This window comes from Bombus fervidus, chromosome 9 (assembly GCF_041682495.2).
Source record: "Bombus fervidus isolate BK054 chromosome 9, iyBomFerv1, whole genome shotgun sequence".
Lineage (NCBI taxonomy): Eukaryota > Metazoa > Arthropoda > Insecta > Hymenoptera > Apidae > Bombus > Bombus fervidus.
In genome coordinates this window covers 2050113-2067768 of record NC_091525.1, presented here as the reverse complement: position 1 = coordinate 2067768, position 17656 = coordinate 2050113, and the positions used below count along the sequence as shown (strand labels likewise).

The window sequence follows — 17656 nt, the reverse complement described above, 5'->3', positions numbered from 1 at the left end:
GTGACGTTACGTTGATTCGCGGAAACGGTAGGGAAGAAACGATGAATGAAAATGCAACGGAACGAGATGCAAATAGAAGCTGAAACGCAGAAGGCGCGACGACCTCGTTCTCTCTGCTTCTAGGGTATTTCTGGCACATCACTGACATCCACTATGATCCGAGGTACTCCACCCAAGCAAACGCGGCAAACGGTAAGTAACTTTGTTTTATTTTCTACGTACATTATATGTACCTTCTCCTTGCTTTCTCCTTATTCCTGTCACGAGACTGCGGATTTTGATGCATCTATGCGAAATTCAAAGATGCAAAGATACACAGAATTGATATAATATACAAATATAGATACACCTACCGACAAAGGTTACCAAACATCGTGATCGCCTGAATTGAAAAAATAGTATACAGAGATAACAGTTTATACACGAAATTATAATACGTTTTTTTTCGGTTATGCTACTGTAATACATGTATATAAAACAAGTAGATGTATATAACATGAAAATATAATAAAGAAACTTCACATTTCGTTTTAACCTATGTTTTCGCTTCGAAATCTTGCCTTTCATTTTCAATCTCATTCGCTTCGGCAAGCGATTCGATATTATTTATATCTTTCACGTAAAATTTTGTAAAAGAACAGTCGTTTCATTATAATCGGTATTAAAAAGATTAAATATTACAGCACCGACTGTTAATCAAATAAGAAGAAACGAAATCTTTTTTCCCCAAGCTCTGTCGCAAAATATTCGATAAAATTTTTCCCTTCGGCGATGTAACCTCTGCACAGTACGCCTCTAAAGTTTAGTCAAACATTTCAGGAACAGAATATATTCAGCTTTCACCCCTTGCTACCCGTGCCTATATTTTCCTCCTGTTCCCGTCGCTATTTACCGATCGTTTTAAAGTACCTGGCGTGTTTGGTTGGCACGAGGTTTGCATGAAATAACGCTACCTGAAATTGCGTCCCATACCAAGCACGAGCTGGGAGCCGACTCCGTGTCATTTGGACGTTAGCGTGGCAATACACGAGCGTCCGCTGCGTTGCTCCCTTAATACGAGCACTATGTTCCCACGTGTTCGTTTCCTCATTTCTGTTTTTCTTTGTCTTTTTTTTTTTTTTTTGTCTTCTTGTTTCCTCTTCAGCTTAGCCCGGTCCCTGCTTTCAGCGTGCTGGAACACGAAGAACGGTGTGAACAGCGGTCGGAAAACCCCCGGAGAATTCGGTGACTATGGCTGCGATTCGCCCTGGGCTCTGGTAGAATCAGCAGCAATGGCAATGACATCCAATCGCGGCGAAGGAATCAAGTTTGTTCTTTGGACGGGGTAAGTTTACAAATTTTTATTACAAATGGCTATGAATAGTATTGACATGCCATCGTAGTTACATTTATTGCATTTACATACTAATTAAATAGGTACAAGTATATTAAATTTTCTATCACTTAATAACAGATACTTATCGTATGACTACAAAAGTTTAATATGGATATATCGATATATGGTGTAGAATATATGCTGATATTGCAAGGGTATGTGCTAATATCTTCTACAGCTATTACACATATATCTCTTATTGTTCTTGAGGAGATAATTAAACGAACGAGTAAAGAAGTAACGAAATTATATAGCGTTTTTTTTGAAATGAAAAACTTCGAAAGTCCTGATAACCGATTTAAATTTCCTCAGTTTGTGGTTCGAAATATCGCGTTTCTCGATGGACAGGTTAAATTCGGCGTCTGACTTCCTGAAAAATTAGCTTATACAACGCGAATCTCGACACTGTCAGAACTTTCATTCTACAACTTCGTTCGCGGTTCAAGTGAAAAGTTATATAGAGTTGGGTTGACAATCAAAAATACTATACTAACGCTACTCGCTTTAATATCCTTATTATTAGCAATATGATATAGGATTTGCAGAATGCTCGATCAATTAATCGGCGTATTACTATCATCAGAGCAACAAGCTTAACATGACAATTCGATTTTCATGGAGTAAAAAATTAATAAAAACGAATACGCAGATAATGTGACATGGAATTCTCATTACTGGGTAACTACGAAAATAATAAACGACGAATATTCAACGTGTCAACAACGGACGGAAATAGAAATCGAAGATGAAATCAACGAGCATTCGATTGGATAACGAATCGGTATCGCATAAACGTTCTGATGGCTATTAGTAAATTGGCCGATGAATCAACGAAAACTGATTAGCCTTTAACACGCAGTTTCGTAAACTAATCTGACAATTCGCAAACTAGAGGAACAAGAATGTAGTGGACTATAAAGATTTGTGTTTGTTGGACGCAACACAGTGGCTGCGTGTTCCGTATAAATTAAACCGTACAATCGCTAGTTTAATAGAGTTTGATCGATTTATTTACATACAACCGAATTGCGAATGTTAATGCACTTATGAATAAATTATCGGACAAATTGATAATTCCCTTTTGATTTGTGAAATCTAATGAACATTCATTAGTATCGATATAAGTTTATTATCCCAGCCAATTGCACTTGTAATTTCTTTAGCTTATTATCGGAAAGAAATTATAGAAACGGGAGTTGTGTTTAATTACACTTTCTCACAGTTTCTCTCTCGATGGTTACGCTTTAAGTTTCTTCCATTGAAATTTTAAATCGTGTATCTATAATACGGTTTGAAATAATACAACTCCTGGAATATTATTTTATTTGCTTTTAAGCAGATGTTATACAGTTTGCAAAAACATAACAATTGCATTAATTCTTAAGTATTTCTACGCAGATACAGATATATATATATGTACATATAGTGTTTGAGCTGTAATCCTATTGTAAAGCAAACTTATATGCATAGTACTGTGCAACCACGTTATCCAGCGTGCATAACATGTACGAAAGTTCAGTAGTTCCATGTGTATACACGTATGCGTTATACTTCTAACCAATTATCAGGTAACTAAGAAAGTTTGTTTCTCTCACAATAGGAAAGATAGAGAAGTAAATGTGGAGAAAACACATTTTATTCGTTAGGATAGTTACCCACTCTCACATCCGTTTAACTTTCTTTTTTACAGAAAAAGAGTTTATAAACCGGTTGTAAACTCTTCTAAAAACGATTTTGAATGAAAACAACTTTCTGATTTCTGAATCGTCGATGCTGAAGATCATTGGTTTATCTCTAAGCTTTGTTTTTGTTTTTCTTTTTTTTCGGGATTTTTATTTTTATGCGTTTATAAATTAAAAATTCTACGTATAATAATTTGAAATAATTAGTAGTACGAAGAAACATGTTTCTTTTTCAGCAGTCACCTTTTCAGGTATAACATTTTATCGAACAACAAAATTATGCTAATTACGTCAACGTAGCGATTATTATCTTAGCTCTTTTATTAAAGAAACTTGTACATTATCTACAAAAGAGAATATTTAACGCGTCAAAGATGTTTATGTAACGATAGAATGAGTTATCGAACAAGAAATCCAAATGCTAACTCATGTAAGTTTGCGCTGCAACTCGATTTCGAGGTTTTGGTTGTTCCAACTTTACGTGACTGATATCGTATTTCACCATCAATTCACAATACAAAGTTGATATCACACACTCTCACGAACAACCCAGATTACTCAGCAAGAGTCAGAGTCACACGCGAAATCTACAATTTCTCTATTCCCGTTCCTCCGTTTATAGCGTTCAGTTTTCAGTCTTTCAATGTACTTTAATGCTTCATCTTAAATTATCTCCGACCACATTATTACGAATCTAAAATTGCGCGATATATTGGATTACAGTTTGCATCTGTCGTATATTCACCCGCGAAACAAAAATGAAATATGCAAGATTACGCAAGAGATTGGAAGATTTTGACGGTTAATTAAATTTTCTCAAAGAATGCTAATATATAACGGGAATGCTGAAATCAAGGTTTTCTGTGTAAAATGTAACTCTTATAGCGGCATTCCTCCGATTTAAATTGGTTCCTACATATAGGAATTATATTTCTCTGAAATTATAAAGATCGCGCACATACACAGCTGGAAGATACAACTCCTAACAGCAGCAGCGGGTTCAGACAATGTAATATTCTGGAATCAAATAAAAATTAATGAAGAAAATCTTCGCTTCCAGGGAAAAAATCCAGTCTCTAAGAGAATCTAATTGCAGCAATTTTTATAATGGCGTTCTGGTAAAGGGTGGTACAAAGTTGCGCAGCTTTCTCATTAAGTTCCAACAACACGTGCACATAGTATATACAAACTATTTTTAACTACGTACTTGTCTAGATACGAATCCTCTGTTCATACTTCTCGACTTGTATCATTCGATTTTCCAAGCTCTTAATTAAATTCGCCATTTAAAAATGCATACGTTTTATAAAAGTTTTTTCGCGCGTCTAGATACGAAAAGGTTGAAAATTTTCATTAATTTCGAAACCTTGACGCTTTGACATCAAGATATTTTTCTCTCCACCACCGAGAAGAAGGAAAGGAAGAGAGAAATGTAAAATGATAACTGTAATTTCTTATTTAATGAGTTCTTATGATATGATATTTCAATGCAAAGCCAGAATCAAGTGAAATCTTTGCGAGACACGTTATTAAAGAGAAAGACTTCGTTTTCTATGGGGATCTGTCTGTAATAATTCTTTTAAGGCCTTTCGATAAATCAGAGCTAAAACGTGTTACCAAGCGTGTGCCAAGCATTAAGTGGAAACCATATGTCTGTATACTTAACGTCCATCGTTTCTTAAGCTACATACTTTCCTCGGTTTATCACATCTAATTTTTAACGCTTCAACGAACATTCTATTTTCTGTTTCGAACTATGCTCTACATACATAATACCGATAATCAGCACCAATAATTTATTTATATCATTGTCATACTGTCTCTTTTGACAATTTCTGTCATGTACTAATTTTACGATACAATTAATTTACTCATTAGTAGCAATAACGATAAAAGTTCCCCTTAATCCCCTAACCGGGTATGACGAAATATTTCGTCATGTGAATATAATTATTTCGACAAGCACAGGAAAATATTCCCCAGTTAAGAGATTAACTAAGATTTAGATCAAAAGACATACACAAAAATCTGTATACCATTATATATTATACAACAAAATGACCAATATGCCTTTTAGTACTCTACGACTTACTCGCTATAATAAAAAACAGATATAAATAAAATGTTACCTCACTTTCTCATTCTTCTTGTATCGACTTAGAGCTGAAACTGTTGAGACGTTGGACTGCGGCATCCTGCTTGAATTTATGCACATTACGTGAAGTAACGTTCCTTCGTATTTACCAGGGAAATCGTAATAATTCCGACAAGCGTTGATCAGCCATATGTTACCTACTCTAACGTACTTATACTAACGAGCCTGTAACTACTTGTTGCAGTGACGCGCTGACGCGCACTACTGGCATGAGCGCCGAGCTTCGTCTGCAGTGTTTGCGGAATTTGACCGATCTGTTGTCTCGCACGTTTAAGGAACAGTTTGTGTTTCCGGCGCTCGGACACGACGACATCGGGGTGAACTTCTCACAACTGGCCGAGATCTGGCAGCATTGGTTGCCGCAGGAAGCTCTGGATACCTTTAAAACTGGTACGAACAAGTGTTTTCCTTTTTCCCTGCCTTGACTCTTCTCTTTGGCTTCTATCGTTATACTGGAAGATATTTCTCTATGTGAAAGCGTTTTGCAATGGCGAACGGCTCGGAAATCGGATTAAAGCAAGCGGACGTACTCTTGAGTCCGAATCTCTTGAGAATACCTATGTTTCATATAGAGAAATTGTTTTAGTAATACCGATAAAAGACGACTGTTTTCTTTTTCCATTATTTGCTTTTTTCTATTCCGTTTCCAAGACGTGGAGAAAGAGAAAAAATATTGACACGAGTGTACTTTAAACCGATTATATAATTACGAAGCTTCCTTTCTCTCTTATTTTTCTTTCTTATAGGCAGGACTATTTCATATACGACACTTTGTCTTAATTTATGCTTTATACAGCATCTTTCAAATTTATTCAGTTTTTATTCACTTTCGTTTATTTACTTTGTCAGCTTCCCTATTTAAAGAATGTTAACACATGCTATATTCATAAGCTTTTTGTTCCTTCTTTCTTTCTTTTCCATTCGGAATTGAACGAAACCTAATTCAAACAACATACGACTAACAACAACTTCCACCTAACGATATAACAGATTTTTATCCCAATAACAACCTCCTTAACGGAGTAGTCGCTTTAATAGGCCGTACAACCCTTTTCAGATCCATTATTTATGCGAAAAAATCAATACCACTTCAATACTTCTCACCCAATACAATACGAGCATTCCGCATTGGCTTCGATCAGCCGCCATTTCCACGAACGTATACCCACTTCAATTTTTACGAACACACGAACGAATAAAATTCAAGCGCAGCGCTCGAACAAACAAAAATTTCTTCCCCGAACAATTCTCCCTTCTACCTACCGCTTCCTGCTCCCGTCGTGCCGTTTCAATAAAAGTCCAATAACAGCCGCCGTCCGAGCGAATTGCGAAAGAAGATCGCGAAAAAGAAAAAAAAAAAGCGAGCGTACTCCGCATAAACTGGCAACTTAAACGCATCCGACGATTTCGTACACTTGTTACAGCCGGATATTACACGATAGAGCAGCGCTCGGAAAAGTATCGAATCATTTTCCTCAATACGAATTTGTGGTTGAACACGGCTGACAATCGTATGCTACACCGCTCCGGAAGTAGTATGATGGACAACACGCAGGACCCTTTCGATCAATGGTCCTGGTTCCAGATGACTCTCGAGACCGCGCGGAGGAAGAAGGAAACGGTAAGACACATTTCTTCTATAATTGAATGGAAACCGGCAGTAAGCGAAGGTCTTGTGCACATTTGGCAGCACGTTTCGAAGAAAGCGGTTTTCAAGTTACGCTGTACCATAGGTAGAGCGCGGACATCTATGCAAATTCTCATATTTTTATGAATATAATTAAAAACAATGAAATTTAGATAGAAAATTATTTTATCTATCGAATATCGTAAAAAGTTCTTACGAATTTTGTCCATTTTTACATCTCCAAATTTTCCATAAACGCAAATCTTCACTCTATCCATAAGTTTCAGTGCCTCTTGTGTTCGAAATTACGTCGTTTTCCAACGAAATATTTGTGCTGGAGTTTAATCTTGAAGTTGAACACAATGTTCATGTTGAAATAATATTCAGTGATGTTTATTAAACAGAACTACAGAACCAAATGTATATAAGCGAGTGATATAATTAACAACGTATACGTTGATTGTTGGCCAGTTACTTTCAGACTAGACTTTGGTAGTGACCCACGATCCCTTAAATACTTTTGAACCCCACTCTCTATACAGTAACGAGTATGCTTGTGTAAGGGTATTTATGCCTATGCGTGAAATGTCGTTGTATTCCAACAATTTGCAACCATACTTTGCTGCTACTTCGACTTTATCACAATGTGCTATCGACTCTTATTCAAGGTTTCCATACAATTCAACGACGATATTATTAAACTGAACTCGTAACATGTCGTTTCTAGTATCCTGCTGTTCTTACTATTTTTGCGTCGAAACAATATTCCACTAAGTTTTAAGATACGTAACGTTATTAAAGTCAGCAGCTTCGCAAACTTCAGTTTATCCCCGCTATGGCAAGATTATATAGCCGGACGAGAGATTGCGTATCAAATTCCACCCTTCGTCGACATTTCCTTCAGGCTGTTCCTCTCGCTTTTCAACAAGTTGTATAAATTTTGTCGACAAACACAGATTCAATCGACTAATTCTGTTAGAAAATTAAAATCTTATTTTTCTCTGTCATATCTTAATTCTTTCGAAAAAGGAACAACATATTGGATACTTGAGAGACTTTCATGAAGTCTCACTACCGTGAGTTCTTTGAAGCACGAATGTGTGAAGATTATCATCTTTATTGCGGTTGCGAAGAGATGATATTTCTTTATGATTTTCTTGAAATACTCCCTCTATATATTTGTACTTCTTTGAAACATATCTGCCACTTTACGTGCTTACATTTCACGAACTTCTTTATCATTTCTTTAGCACTTATATTTAAATTGTAAAAAATTTGTTTTAAGAAATATCACCGCATAAAAGTGTCTGCAGAAAGTGACGATACGTTATGATACAATTTTTTTGCCATTATCAATCATGGTGATCATATTCGTAAAATTTGAAACAGTCGACTATTCTCTGTATTAATAAGCCATAATATTTAACGAGACCATCGGTTAGGCTAATTATATGTTTTCGATTATTATCCATCTTGTATATTAATTTTTCACGAAATGTATATTCGCAACGAGTCTCTTGTGACTTTGATATACGTTACCGGATCCGTTTCAAACTTTACTACTATAATCACCCATTATAGTGATAACGAAATTTCAAAAAGTTTCATATAATGCGCATATTTCGAATAATTTGTACATAGTACGTCGAACAACTGCGTTACCCTTTCTACGCAGGACATTTATACGAATGTTCATGCTCTCTATCAATTCGACATAATGCATTCACGGCACCGTTACGAGCGAGATCCCTAGTCAAACAAAGAAGCAGCACGAACAAGAAAGTGAGAATAACATCGTTTGGAGCATCGCTCGGCCAGCTCCTTTGTTTGTTCGGTTTTCCCGTTTTAACGACCCGCTTCTCCTGCAGGGCCTGCTATTTGATCGTTCTGAGAGTAAACGTCGGAGCAATGGCAATTGTAATTCATTACACAATTCATCATTAAGCAGTCAATATTTTTCAAGTGCAATTTTCTAGAGCTCTCATCGAAATGACTGCTTCGAAGAAAATGCAATTAAAAGTTTACCGTTGTCATCTAAACGTAATAGCTTCTCTCAAAGAACGATATGAAATGGTACGAAGGAAGAAGAAAAGGAAATTTCATAATCAACATTGATCCAGAAGGAAGTTGCCCTTAAGAAGATTTGCTCGAGTGCGAAGAAATTTCTTTTCGAAGAATGGCACTCGAAGGGAAATGTGCTTTTATGGCAGGAATATAATAGTCTTTGTTCAGAAACAAGCTGCTTGCGACGAACGTTACAGTATTACAGCCAGAGATACTCATTTTGCTCGATGTGTAGTACCAAGTACAAGCGAGTCCAACTTTGTAAGATGTAAAGAAGGTCTGTACAATTATTATCTATAAGAATCCTTTGACAAATCGTTCAAGAAATTTCCTTAACGATTTAATTAATTAATCTGAAGGAGTATCTGGCAAAAGAGTTGATACATTTAACATACCGCTTAGACGAATCAACGTGTTAATCGGTAATACGTCTGTTTATTTCGTTCTTAGACGATATCGCGCGTTAAAATCAATTTGTCGTCAACTCGGATCCCGTATCGTCGCAATTACATTTTCGTAAAAATCAATTTCGCTACGGCGCTAATGAAATTTCAAAATATTTCGCGTAATATAATATAGCAAGTTTCTTCGAATATTTCCGTGAACCATTGCGTATATTTATCTTGTATAATAGAACGATACTTGTTTCGCGTCACGACAAGTTCGATAATTAAAGGATCAAGTCAGACATATGCGCGATGGATTGTGCACGCTCGTAAAACAAGCTCTGCATAGTTTAAATCGACGAGCAGACGAGAGAAAGGTAGACGGATGAACAGATAGTCAGGGAGAAAAAGAGAGAGAGAGAGAGAGAGAGAGAGAGAGAGAGAGAAATGAAAGAAGAGAATCAGGGAAGGTTCGTCCAAGTGGCGGTAAAGGAAGTTTATTGACGAAACGTCAATTCCCGAGGATGAAAATCGTGCGGCGCCGCGCAGTATCAATGCTGATGCCGCTTCGTTTCCTCCATTTTGGTTCCCGTCGCGATAAATTATTTACACGGGACGCAGTTATCGGGATGACAGGCTATCAGTCAATAACAGAACTTCCGACCCAAAGCTTTATAGCCTGAAAGCGACCGTTGAATCCGCCTTCTCCGTGTGGGGATATGAAGTTTCGCAGGAAATATTAATATTCGATATTGTTCGACAGCTCGATGATCATTCCATCGCGGGATACCGTCTGTATGCCCGTATGAAATTTTCGAAGACAACGGTATAAACCGTGCTTACAAATGAATTTTACAGAATGCTTATCTTTTTAGGGAATTACGATGATAATAATTCATAGCCATAGAGAGAGAGAGAACGAAAGTACAAACATACAACTTGGTAAATAGTAGGTGATATAATATATGAAATTTAACGATACGAGATACGTTAATATTACATGTAATTGGTATCCAGCGATAGCATTTCCCGTATACAATGTTTCAGCTATTTTAAATCGATTTAACGCTATCCTATCGATACGAGTAGACGTGACAATTCTTTTTAAATAAAACTTTTTTACATAGTTGCAAAAATTTACTTCTTACATGGTAATTGGAAGGGTTAAGTGGTAGTAATGAAGTAATTAAATTTAAAAAGTAACGAAACGGTTGATATCGATTTATCGAGCTTTTACATTGGTATTGGAAAATACGTTTGAATGTTTTTTCCTATTAATATATATTAGTTTGTTTATTTCACGTAAAGATCCAAGATATAGTTATCACAAACTTTTACGATTAATGCCTTTAGTTACGGTGCTAGTTACATATTTTTAGACAGCTATCCAACAGTATTGTTCGTTTTGAAATATGTACGTTGTCGAGTATAATTAAACGATAATATGTTTATTTTTATTATATTATATGTTATTATATGTTAGGTCTCGTGTACGTACGTGGATAAGTTTATGTTTGAAAATATTGTTCTAGGATTACGAATTGTATTTCTTTCGTAACGCGATCAATGCGTTGGCCCTTCTATATACATACGTATAAATAATACCAATCAATAAGTTCAATAACGATAAACAAGCAGATGAGGATAAGCATGATGAATAAAGTTGTTTGTATTTACAGACTAAACAGACTCTTTCTTTACTAAAGAAACGAAGATTGCGGAAATTAAGGTATAAAAGTTACGAACTTTTTTCTATCGATATAACGATCGTCTATTTTGAAGTTTATTAAATATTGTTAAATTCTTTTGTATGCAGTTTTATTCCATCGATATTGAATATTGCAAATTTAAGATTCGCGTCCAATATTTCAGAGAAACAATTTTTAAAGCTTTCCAGTAACCAGCTTTTATGTAATATTTTCCAATTCATGTTTCACAATATCCTTTGTTCCCAATTGCTTCTTTTGATGCGTTAAGTTAATATTCTTTCATATTTTTTAAAATACTTCTTGCACAAGACCGAAGCAAATATTACAGTGATGATAAAAAGAAAAAGAATTGTTCCTAATTTATCTAATACGCTCGAGATTTTACATCTTGCGCTTGCAATTTATTAGTAATTTTGTAAAATGCTATTACTTCCATGAAGTTATTGTACTCATCGAACTTTATCTTCCAATGACGTTGTGCTTCTTTAAACATGCTATATACTACAGGCGGAAGGTAGATCGATATTTAATATCTACGCTTATAAGTTACGGGAAAATGGTATAAAAAAGTGGCACAGACCAACAGGCCGCAACTGCTTAAGTTGGCGTCGAACTTTGTAAACGAATCAGGTTTAAGACCCTCGTAATCGTACTAGCGCGCAGAAATATCTCGAATCGATTTATCTTTAGCAAAAAGTCGGTTATAGCCGCAATTCGCGGTGTTTCGTGTCTTTAGAAACGACTTTCGCACACACGCCCAAACTGAAAGACTTACAGTGCACATTACAAATTGTTTCCTCTAAAAGTATCAGGTATGAAGATATAAATTTCCTTTCTTATTGACTGTCGTACGATAGGTAAAAATATTGTCCATATACCAAGCAGCAAAATCTTCCTCGTATTGTAGGAAGCCTAGGTTAAATATAGGCCATTTAATACGTGAACCTCGAATGAGACACTAGTTGTTATATCTGATAATAAAGATACAATTTAGCTCCAAGACTCTTACTCTTAATTCTTTATTTTCAACTATGCATCTCACTAATATTGAGCTCTAAATCACCAATTCTTCGTTGATTTTATCTTTTTGCGTTCCCCTACTTTTTTCGTTTGATGCAGCTATTCCTAAAAGACGTTTAGTCAGAAAATATTACAAAGACAAGTAGAATTATTAAATCCAAAAGCAAGAAAATTTGTTTCGTGTAAAATTCATTTATTTCCAGATGTATATTTTAACAGGCAAATGGGATATTACGTATCAATCATATTTAAATGTGATAGAATGTTTCATAGAGAATTAAAATATAACTGAAAATAAATAGAAAAATACGAATTATAACGATCAACGTGTAAATATAAAGTGTATGAAAAATAGGAAAGAATCGTGACACCCGATACCTCAAATATTTAAGATCAAGCATAAATTGCGAGTTGACAATAACCACATTTTGATTTTGCCCAAAATCTGTACATATTATTTTTATGCTCGGAAACCAAAGAAATACGAAAATATCGCTTATCGATCTAATTAATCAAAATTCAATCTGATAGCAGCATAATACCATTTCTAAAGAATTGCAGCAGCAAAAGCTGCTCTTCCATTTTTCTCTCGATTAACGTTCGAAGAAACATACTTCGAACAAAAGCACATGATTTCATCTTTTCATGGGAATCTGTGATAGGATGGCGCGAATTCCGCAGGAGAAAGATGGCCGGGCAATGTGTCTCGTCGATCAAGCCCGAACTCTTTCCCCGAAAATTTACTCTTCGGCCCAATAAACGAGTTTCCATCGCCCCCTGCTGCGAGTTCGATCTTTATCCGGAACAAACGTCTATTTCATATCGACCGCGATGAAAAGAATTTCAGCTTTCCCCAACCCTTGTCTTCCCTTTCGGCTAGGAGAACAACGAGGAAGAGAACTTTATGAGTTTGGTGGCCGGAACGAGATCGACCGCGAATTTATTCCACGGCCAATTACCATTCGGCCGGTGGGCTCTTTGCATTGCGATCTCGCCGGATACGCGCTACAATTGCCGCGATATCGGTGTCGGATGACGCGCTGCCTCCAGATATCGGTTATCGATTACGAGCCTCCGGCCGTTTAGAACGAGGAGAATCCTTCAAGCTGGCTGAATGTTACCAGCGGTGATAAATTATGGTAGGACTTTGAATTCCATACACGGAACCAGGATCTATATACTCGTATACCTAAATTGTTGCTATGCCGATCCTATTGATCTCTCGATCACGTTCAAGTACACAGGATATTCTATAGATATTTATAACAAATTTTCCTACCGTGATCTGTGGTTATGAAAGACGAAAAATGAATAAAGTATGGAACTTTAGACAGACGGGAAAACGCAACCTACTGATAAGAACACGATTGAATTTTCCATTTATTGAAAATTTAAGGGTGCAAAAATGCGTTACTGATATTTCCAGTAAAACGGACTAACTGCGATAGAACTTCGATAAAAGCTGGAATAAGTCTGCAAGCCGCTATCAAGCGCAAACGAGTTATCAGGCTGGAACCTCTTAATGCTTTATCGATCTCGTTAGCGTATGAGGAAACCGTGGAAAATAAATAATCCTGGATTAGCAACAATAATTTCAAACTAAAATCAGCAACGTGTTGGTTTACTAATTTAGGATGCGTAGCCAATGCCGTGGCCATCATAAATCTTCCTCAACCCCTTGTAAAGTATCACTCAAGCGCGATATCTCCAGAGACTCCACGTTGAGTTTTCTGAAAAATCCTGCCGGACCGTGTGTAGTCGGCTGAACGGAAGATAGAAATCTGATTTGCCCTAGCCAGATATAATCCTTCCTCCATCTCCTTTTCAACGCTCGTTCCCCTATTCTATAGCTGCATGTCTTTGTTCTCTCTCTCTCTCTCTCTCTCTCTCTCTCTTTATCCTGTGCAGCACGCTCGTAAGGGGATCATATGAAACGTTCGTACGGCAGATTGGCAAGAACGATCGTCGCAAGCTCATGTCGAAGATCGATCGATGGCCGATAATACGATTACAAATTACGAGCCGTTTAGACACGTCAGCGGATGAAACTGACCAATCAACGACACCATTGTTACTCTATCCGATTTATCGACGACCGAACCGTGAATAGCACGTGATTTTTGTGCCTATCGACGATGCACTTTTCAGCTGGAAATCAACGTTCGACCGAGATTCACCGGCACACCAGGGAAAAAATTTATATGTGAGCCTGTTTTTCTGCCAGATAGCGCGGCAACGTTTATTGCCAGCCGCGAGAAATTAAATTCAACCTCGGAGCACCAATACTTTTTGTATTCGTTCGTTGGTGCACATTCGATGGACATATCGAATTGCAATGGACGAAACAAAATTGGATAAGATTGTTTTTCGTTCCTCTAGAGGCGACGGATCGTTAAATTGTTGTTATAACACGAGAGCTACCGTTTTCGTATTTTCTATATACAAAACAAAAAAAAGAAAATATGTCTTGTATATAGGATTTATTCTGTTTGTTGCTATCTGTTAAAAAATACTTTACGTGAAAAACGGTTTTCTTCGAGCAGGTGTAAATAAAAGAAAATAAGTCTTTGCATTCGGCAGGAATATTTTTTCACATTATCGTACTCTACATAAAACAGAAAGACAAAACGCATTTACATCTTTTTCATACCGTTACCGATACTTTAGTAATTATTCAAAACGATAGTCGTCAGTAGACCACTCTATATTTACTTCTAACAAGAAAATACCGAATTTTCTTCATGGATAAACCTTTATAAAATTATTTTCAAACAAATGGAACAAATGTTGCGTCATAATCACTAAGCTAGAATGAAAGCTGAGCAGAGAAATTCGAGTATCACACGAAGCTGGTCTACGTGATAACCCGTAACAGAAATGCAGTCTGGCAAAGATAGAACAGCTTCTTCCTGAAAGTGTAACACTTGAACACCATGCGTATTTGTAAAATGTCGAGCACTCTTTCGTTTCCAAGCGTGTCGTTCGTGTGCAAGCGAATGCAACGAACGTATACGAAACACGACTACGTAAAATCTTGCTTACCATCATATGCAGATTCTTTGAAAGCATACTACGTCCCATTTGGATTGTGACGCAAACTCTACGCGCGCAAACCATACAAAGGTAGGCACTCAGCCTCGCTTTTCTTCTGTCACTGGCATTGATCATTACGCTATCAAGATCCATCTTGCTGCGAGTTCAGTTTTTTTTTTACACGTTTTTTTAACGATATTTTGCACAATATATCGTAAAAAAAAATGGAAAGCGTTACAAGCGTTGTATATAAATACAAAAAGTCGCTCACAGCTACGACCAACTTGGAAACATTGGTAAAAATGTATTTCTTAAATTGCTCCTAAACTTCGGTGTACGATCAATCCAGTTTTGTAAATAAAGTGTCCAAAGTATAAGACGATTTTGGAACAAAAGAACGCGTTCATCAATTGTACGAAAGAACAGAAAGTTTCGCCGCCTATTCGAAATTCACCAAGAAGTTTGGAAACTCTGTCAGCCAACGATAAGACTCGGAAGTTGGCGTTAAGTTCTCCCGGAACCGTGCAGTTCTTTTCTGAAGTGAAATTCATTGCCTGCCGTGCCGCACTGTTTCCGTGTGACACGTCCGGGAATAAGAACAGCCGACATTCGCAACGGATTAATTTCCCGATACATCGTGAACGAGAAAGGAAAAAAACAAGAAATGCAAAAAAACGAGCGATTTTGTCGATACACGAATTCGTGCGAAGCGACAGGCCAGCTCCCTTTTGCCTCTGTTGAATGTCAGAGAAGCCACACGTAATATACACGTGTACCGATTCTCTGTATCGCGCGCGAAATAGTTCAATTTCACGTTGCAAATCAGATTTTTTTTCGGGCTTCTTTTAATATACAAGCCGTAGCCACGAATCCGACGTGTACGAACGGGACCGTGTACGAATGTATTCGAACAGAGACGACAGTCCTTTTTCAAAGAGAAGCTATACGAGTACCGTGTACCGATGTAGTCGCTACACGGTTTCTTCCCTACGGATTGATCGAAAGCCAAGAAACGATGTATTGTGACCCGCGATGGATGTTTAGACGTATTCGCTTCGCATTTCGGTCGCGTTCAAATTTCTCCGTGCTGCTTACGAGTTGCATGGAATTTTTTTATGAAACTGTACGCGTTCCTCGCTTTGTAAGTATGTCCTTGATGTTTGCAAGAAACGCAATAGTCGCTGTTTATACGTAGCTTACTTATCGGAACAAAGCGCTGAAACGTATATACTTTATTAAAAAATATGAAAGGTTCTGCAGTTTGTAATTTGTACAACGAAACATATATTATATATTGTATAATATTTTAATAATATACGTAATATTTGTATAATAGCTATCTATTAAACTCACTTTGATTTTGTTTCATCTCGGTGAACCAGTAAATTCTTTGTATCAGTTCGTATTACACGTATCGCACGCATTAATATCCGATGTGTCTATCTTTTTTGAAGTTATCCGCACATAAAAGTCCAATGGCGTAAAATTGGAGGCGATATTCGTGGCAAAAGTACCGCTCTCTCTCTGTATTTTTTCCTATTTTTATCATAACTTTGGAACGAAGCTTTAAATGGGTTATGTTTATATAATCGCTTTTGCTTAATCATACCCGTAGAATAAACTGAGAAAGTTTCGACCCTGTGAGATCTTCGCTACGAACATGCGCCGCCAACCTGATCAAGTATCCAAAATTCATGAACACGAATTTGATACTGTTAATATCTTGATATGAATTTTCTGCTATGCCCAGAATCTCAATATCGTGTTGCAGTATATTACAGATAATCGAAATGCTTGTTCGATCTAAGTGAAAGCAACGAAGAAGCATTTAAGCAAAAATCGAAGAAAATATTTAGTGCGGAATAAATAACGTGGAAATTTCTAACGATACTGTATCGAGACTAATAATTTGCATAGCTTGGTACAATAAAGCACGTGAAGATTCTCTCCCGGACCAGGAGAAATATTCTGGAAATTGAAACGGCGAATATTAAATATCGGAGCACGACAGGAAAGCGGAGAGATATGCCGGAAATCACGAGTCACTGACGCGACAAACTGGGAGTCTCCGCGAAAATTCAGAACGGCGGATGGTTGGCTAACTGAGAAGACAGCCGTACGTTTCTCAGGATTTATGTAATATCGAGGGCGTGTGCAGCGCGTAACGAGACTATACGAGAAGTAATCAATCGACAAGCAGGGAGGTGTTTCGTGATACGAAGGAAGCAGAATATACGGGCTCGTAATGTCTGGGAAGAGTGGGTCGTTCGTGCCTACCGAACCGCGTAACACTTATCTCTTTCGGCGGGCAAAGTTTCGTTCCCCGGTGCCCGATCGACGGTATTCACCGTTTAAAGAAATCTACTTTTTCCCAGCGGTGCAATTCGTTCAGAAGGAATCTCCGTGCGAATGGAAAAGGACTTTTTCCCCGCTTTTTTTCTCTTATCAGCTTAACGAGCTTTTCTTTATCCACCCGACGACGCTGCGCCATCCTACCTTCTCTCTTTTCTTTCTTCCGAGTGACACTGGCTTCTGTTCTTCCGCTAGCGAACGTTTTCTTCTATTTTTCACGGTCTCTGCGTACCTTTCCCTTTTCTTGTATTCT

At 37.1% G+C, this 17656-nt stretch overlaps 1 protein-coding gene across 5 annotated transcripts in view; it reads left to right on the top strand.

Annotated features, from left to right (window-relative positions):
* LOC139990893 (cyclic GMP-AMP phosphodiesterase SMPDL3A) overlaps positions 1–17656 on the top strand; it is a 51213-nt gene that overhangs the window by 25892 nt on the left and 7665 nt on the right. For all 5 annotated transcript variants that reach the window (XM_072010506.1, XM_072010505.1, XM_072010503.1 and 2 more), the window contains 4 exons: positions 124–192; positions 1168–1324; positions 5397–5602; positions 6637–6833. In XM_072010506.1, coding sequence (XP_071866607.1) covers positions 124–192; positions 1168–1324; positions 5397–5602; positions 6637–6833 — 629 coding nt within the window. The remainder of the gene's footprint in view (positions 1–123; positions 193–1167; positions 1325–5396; positions 5603–6636; positions 6834–17656) is intronic.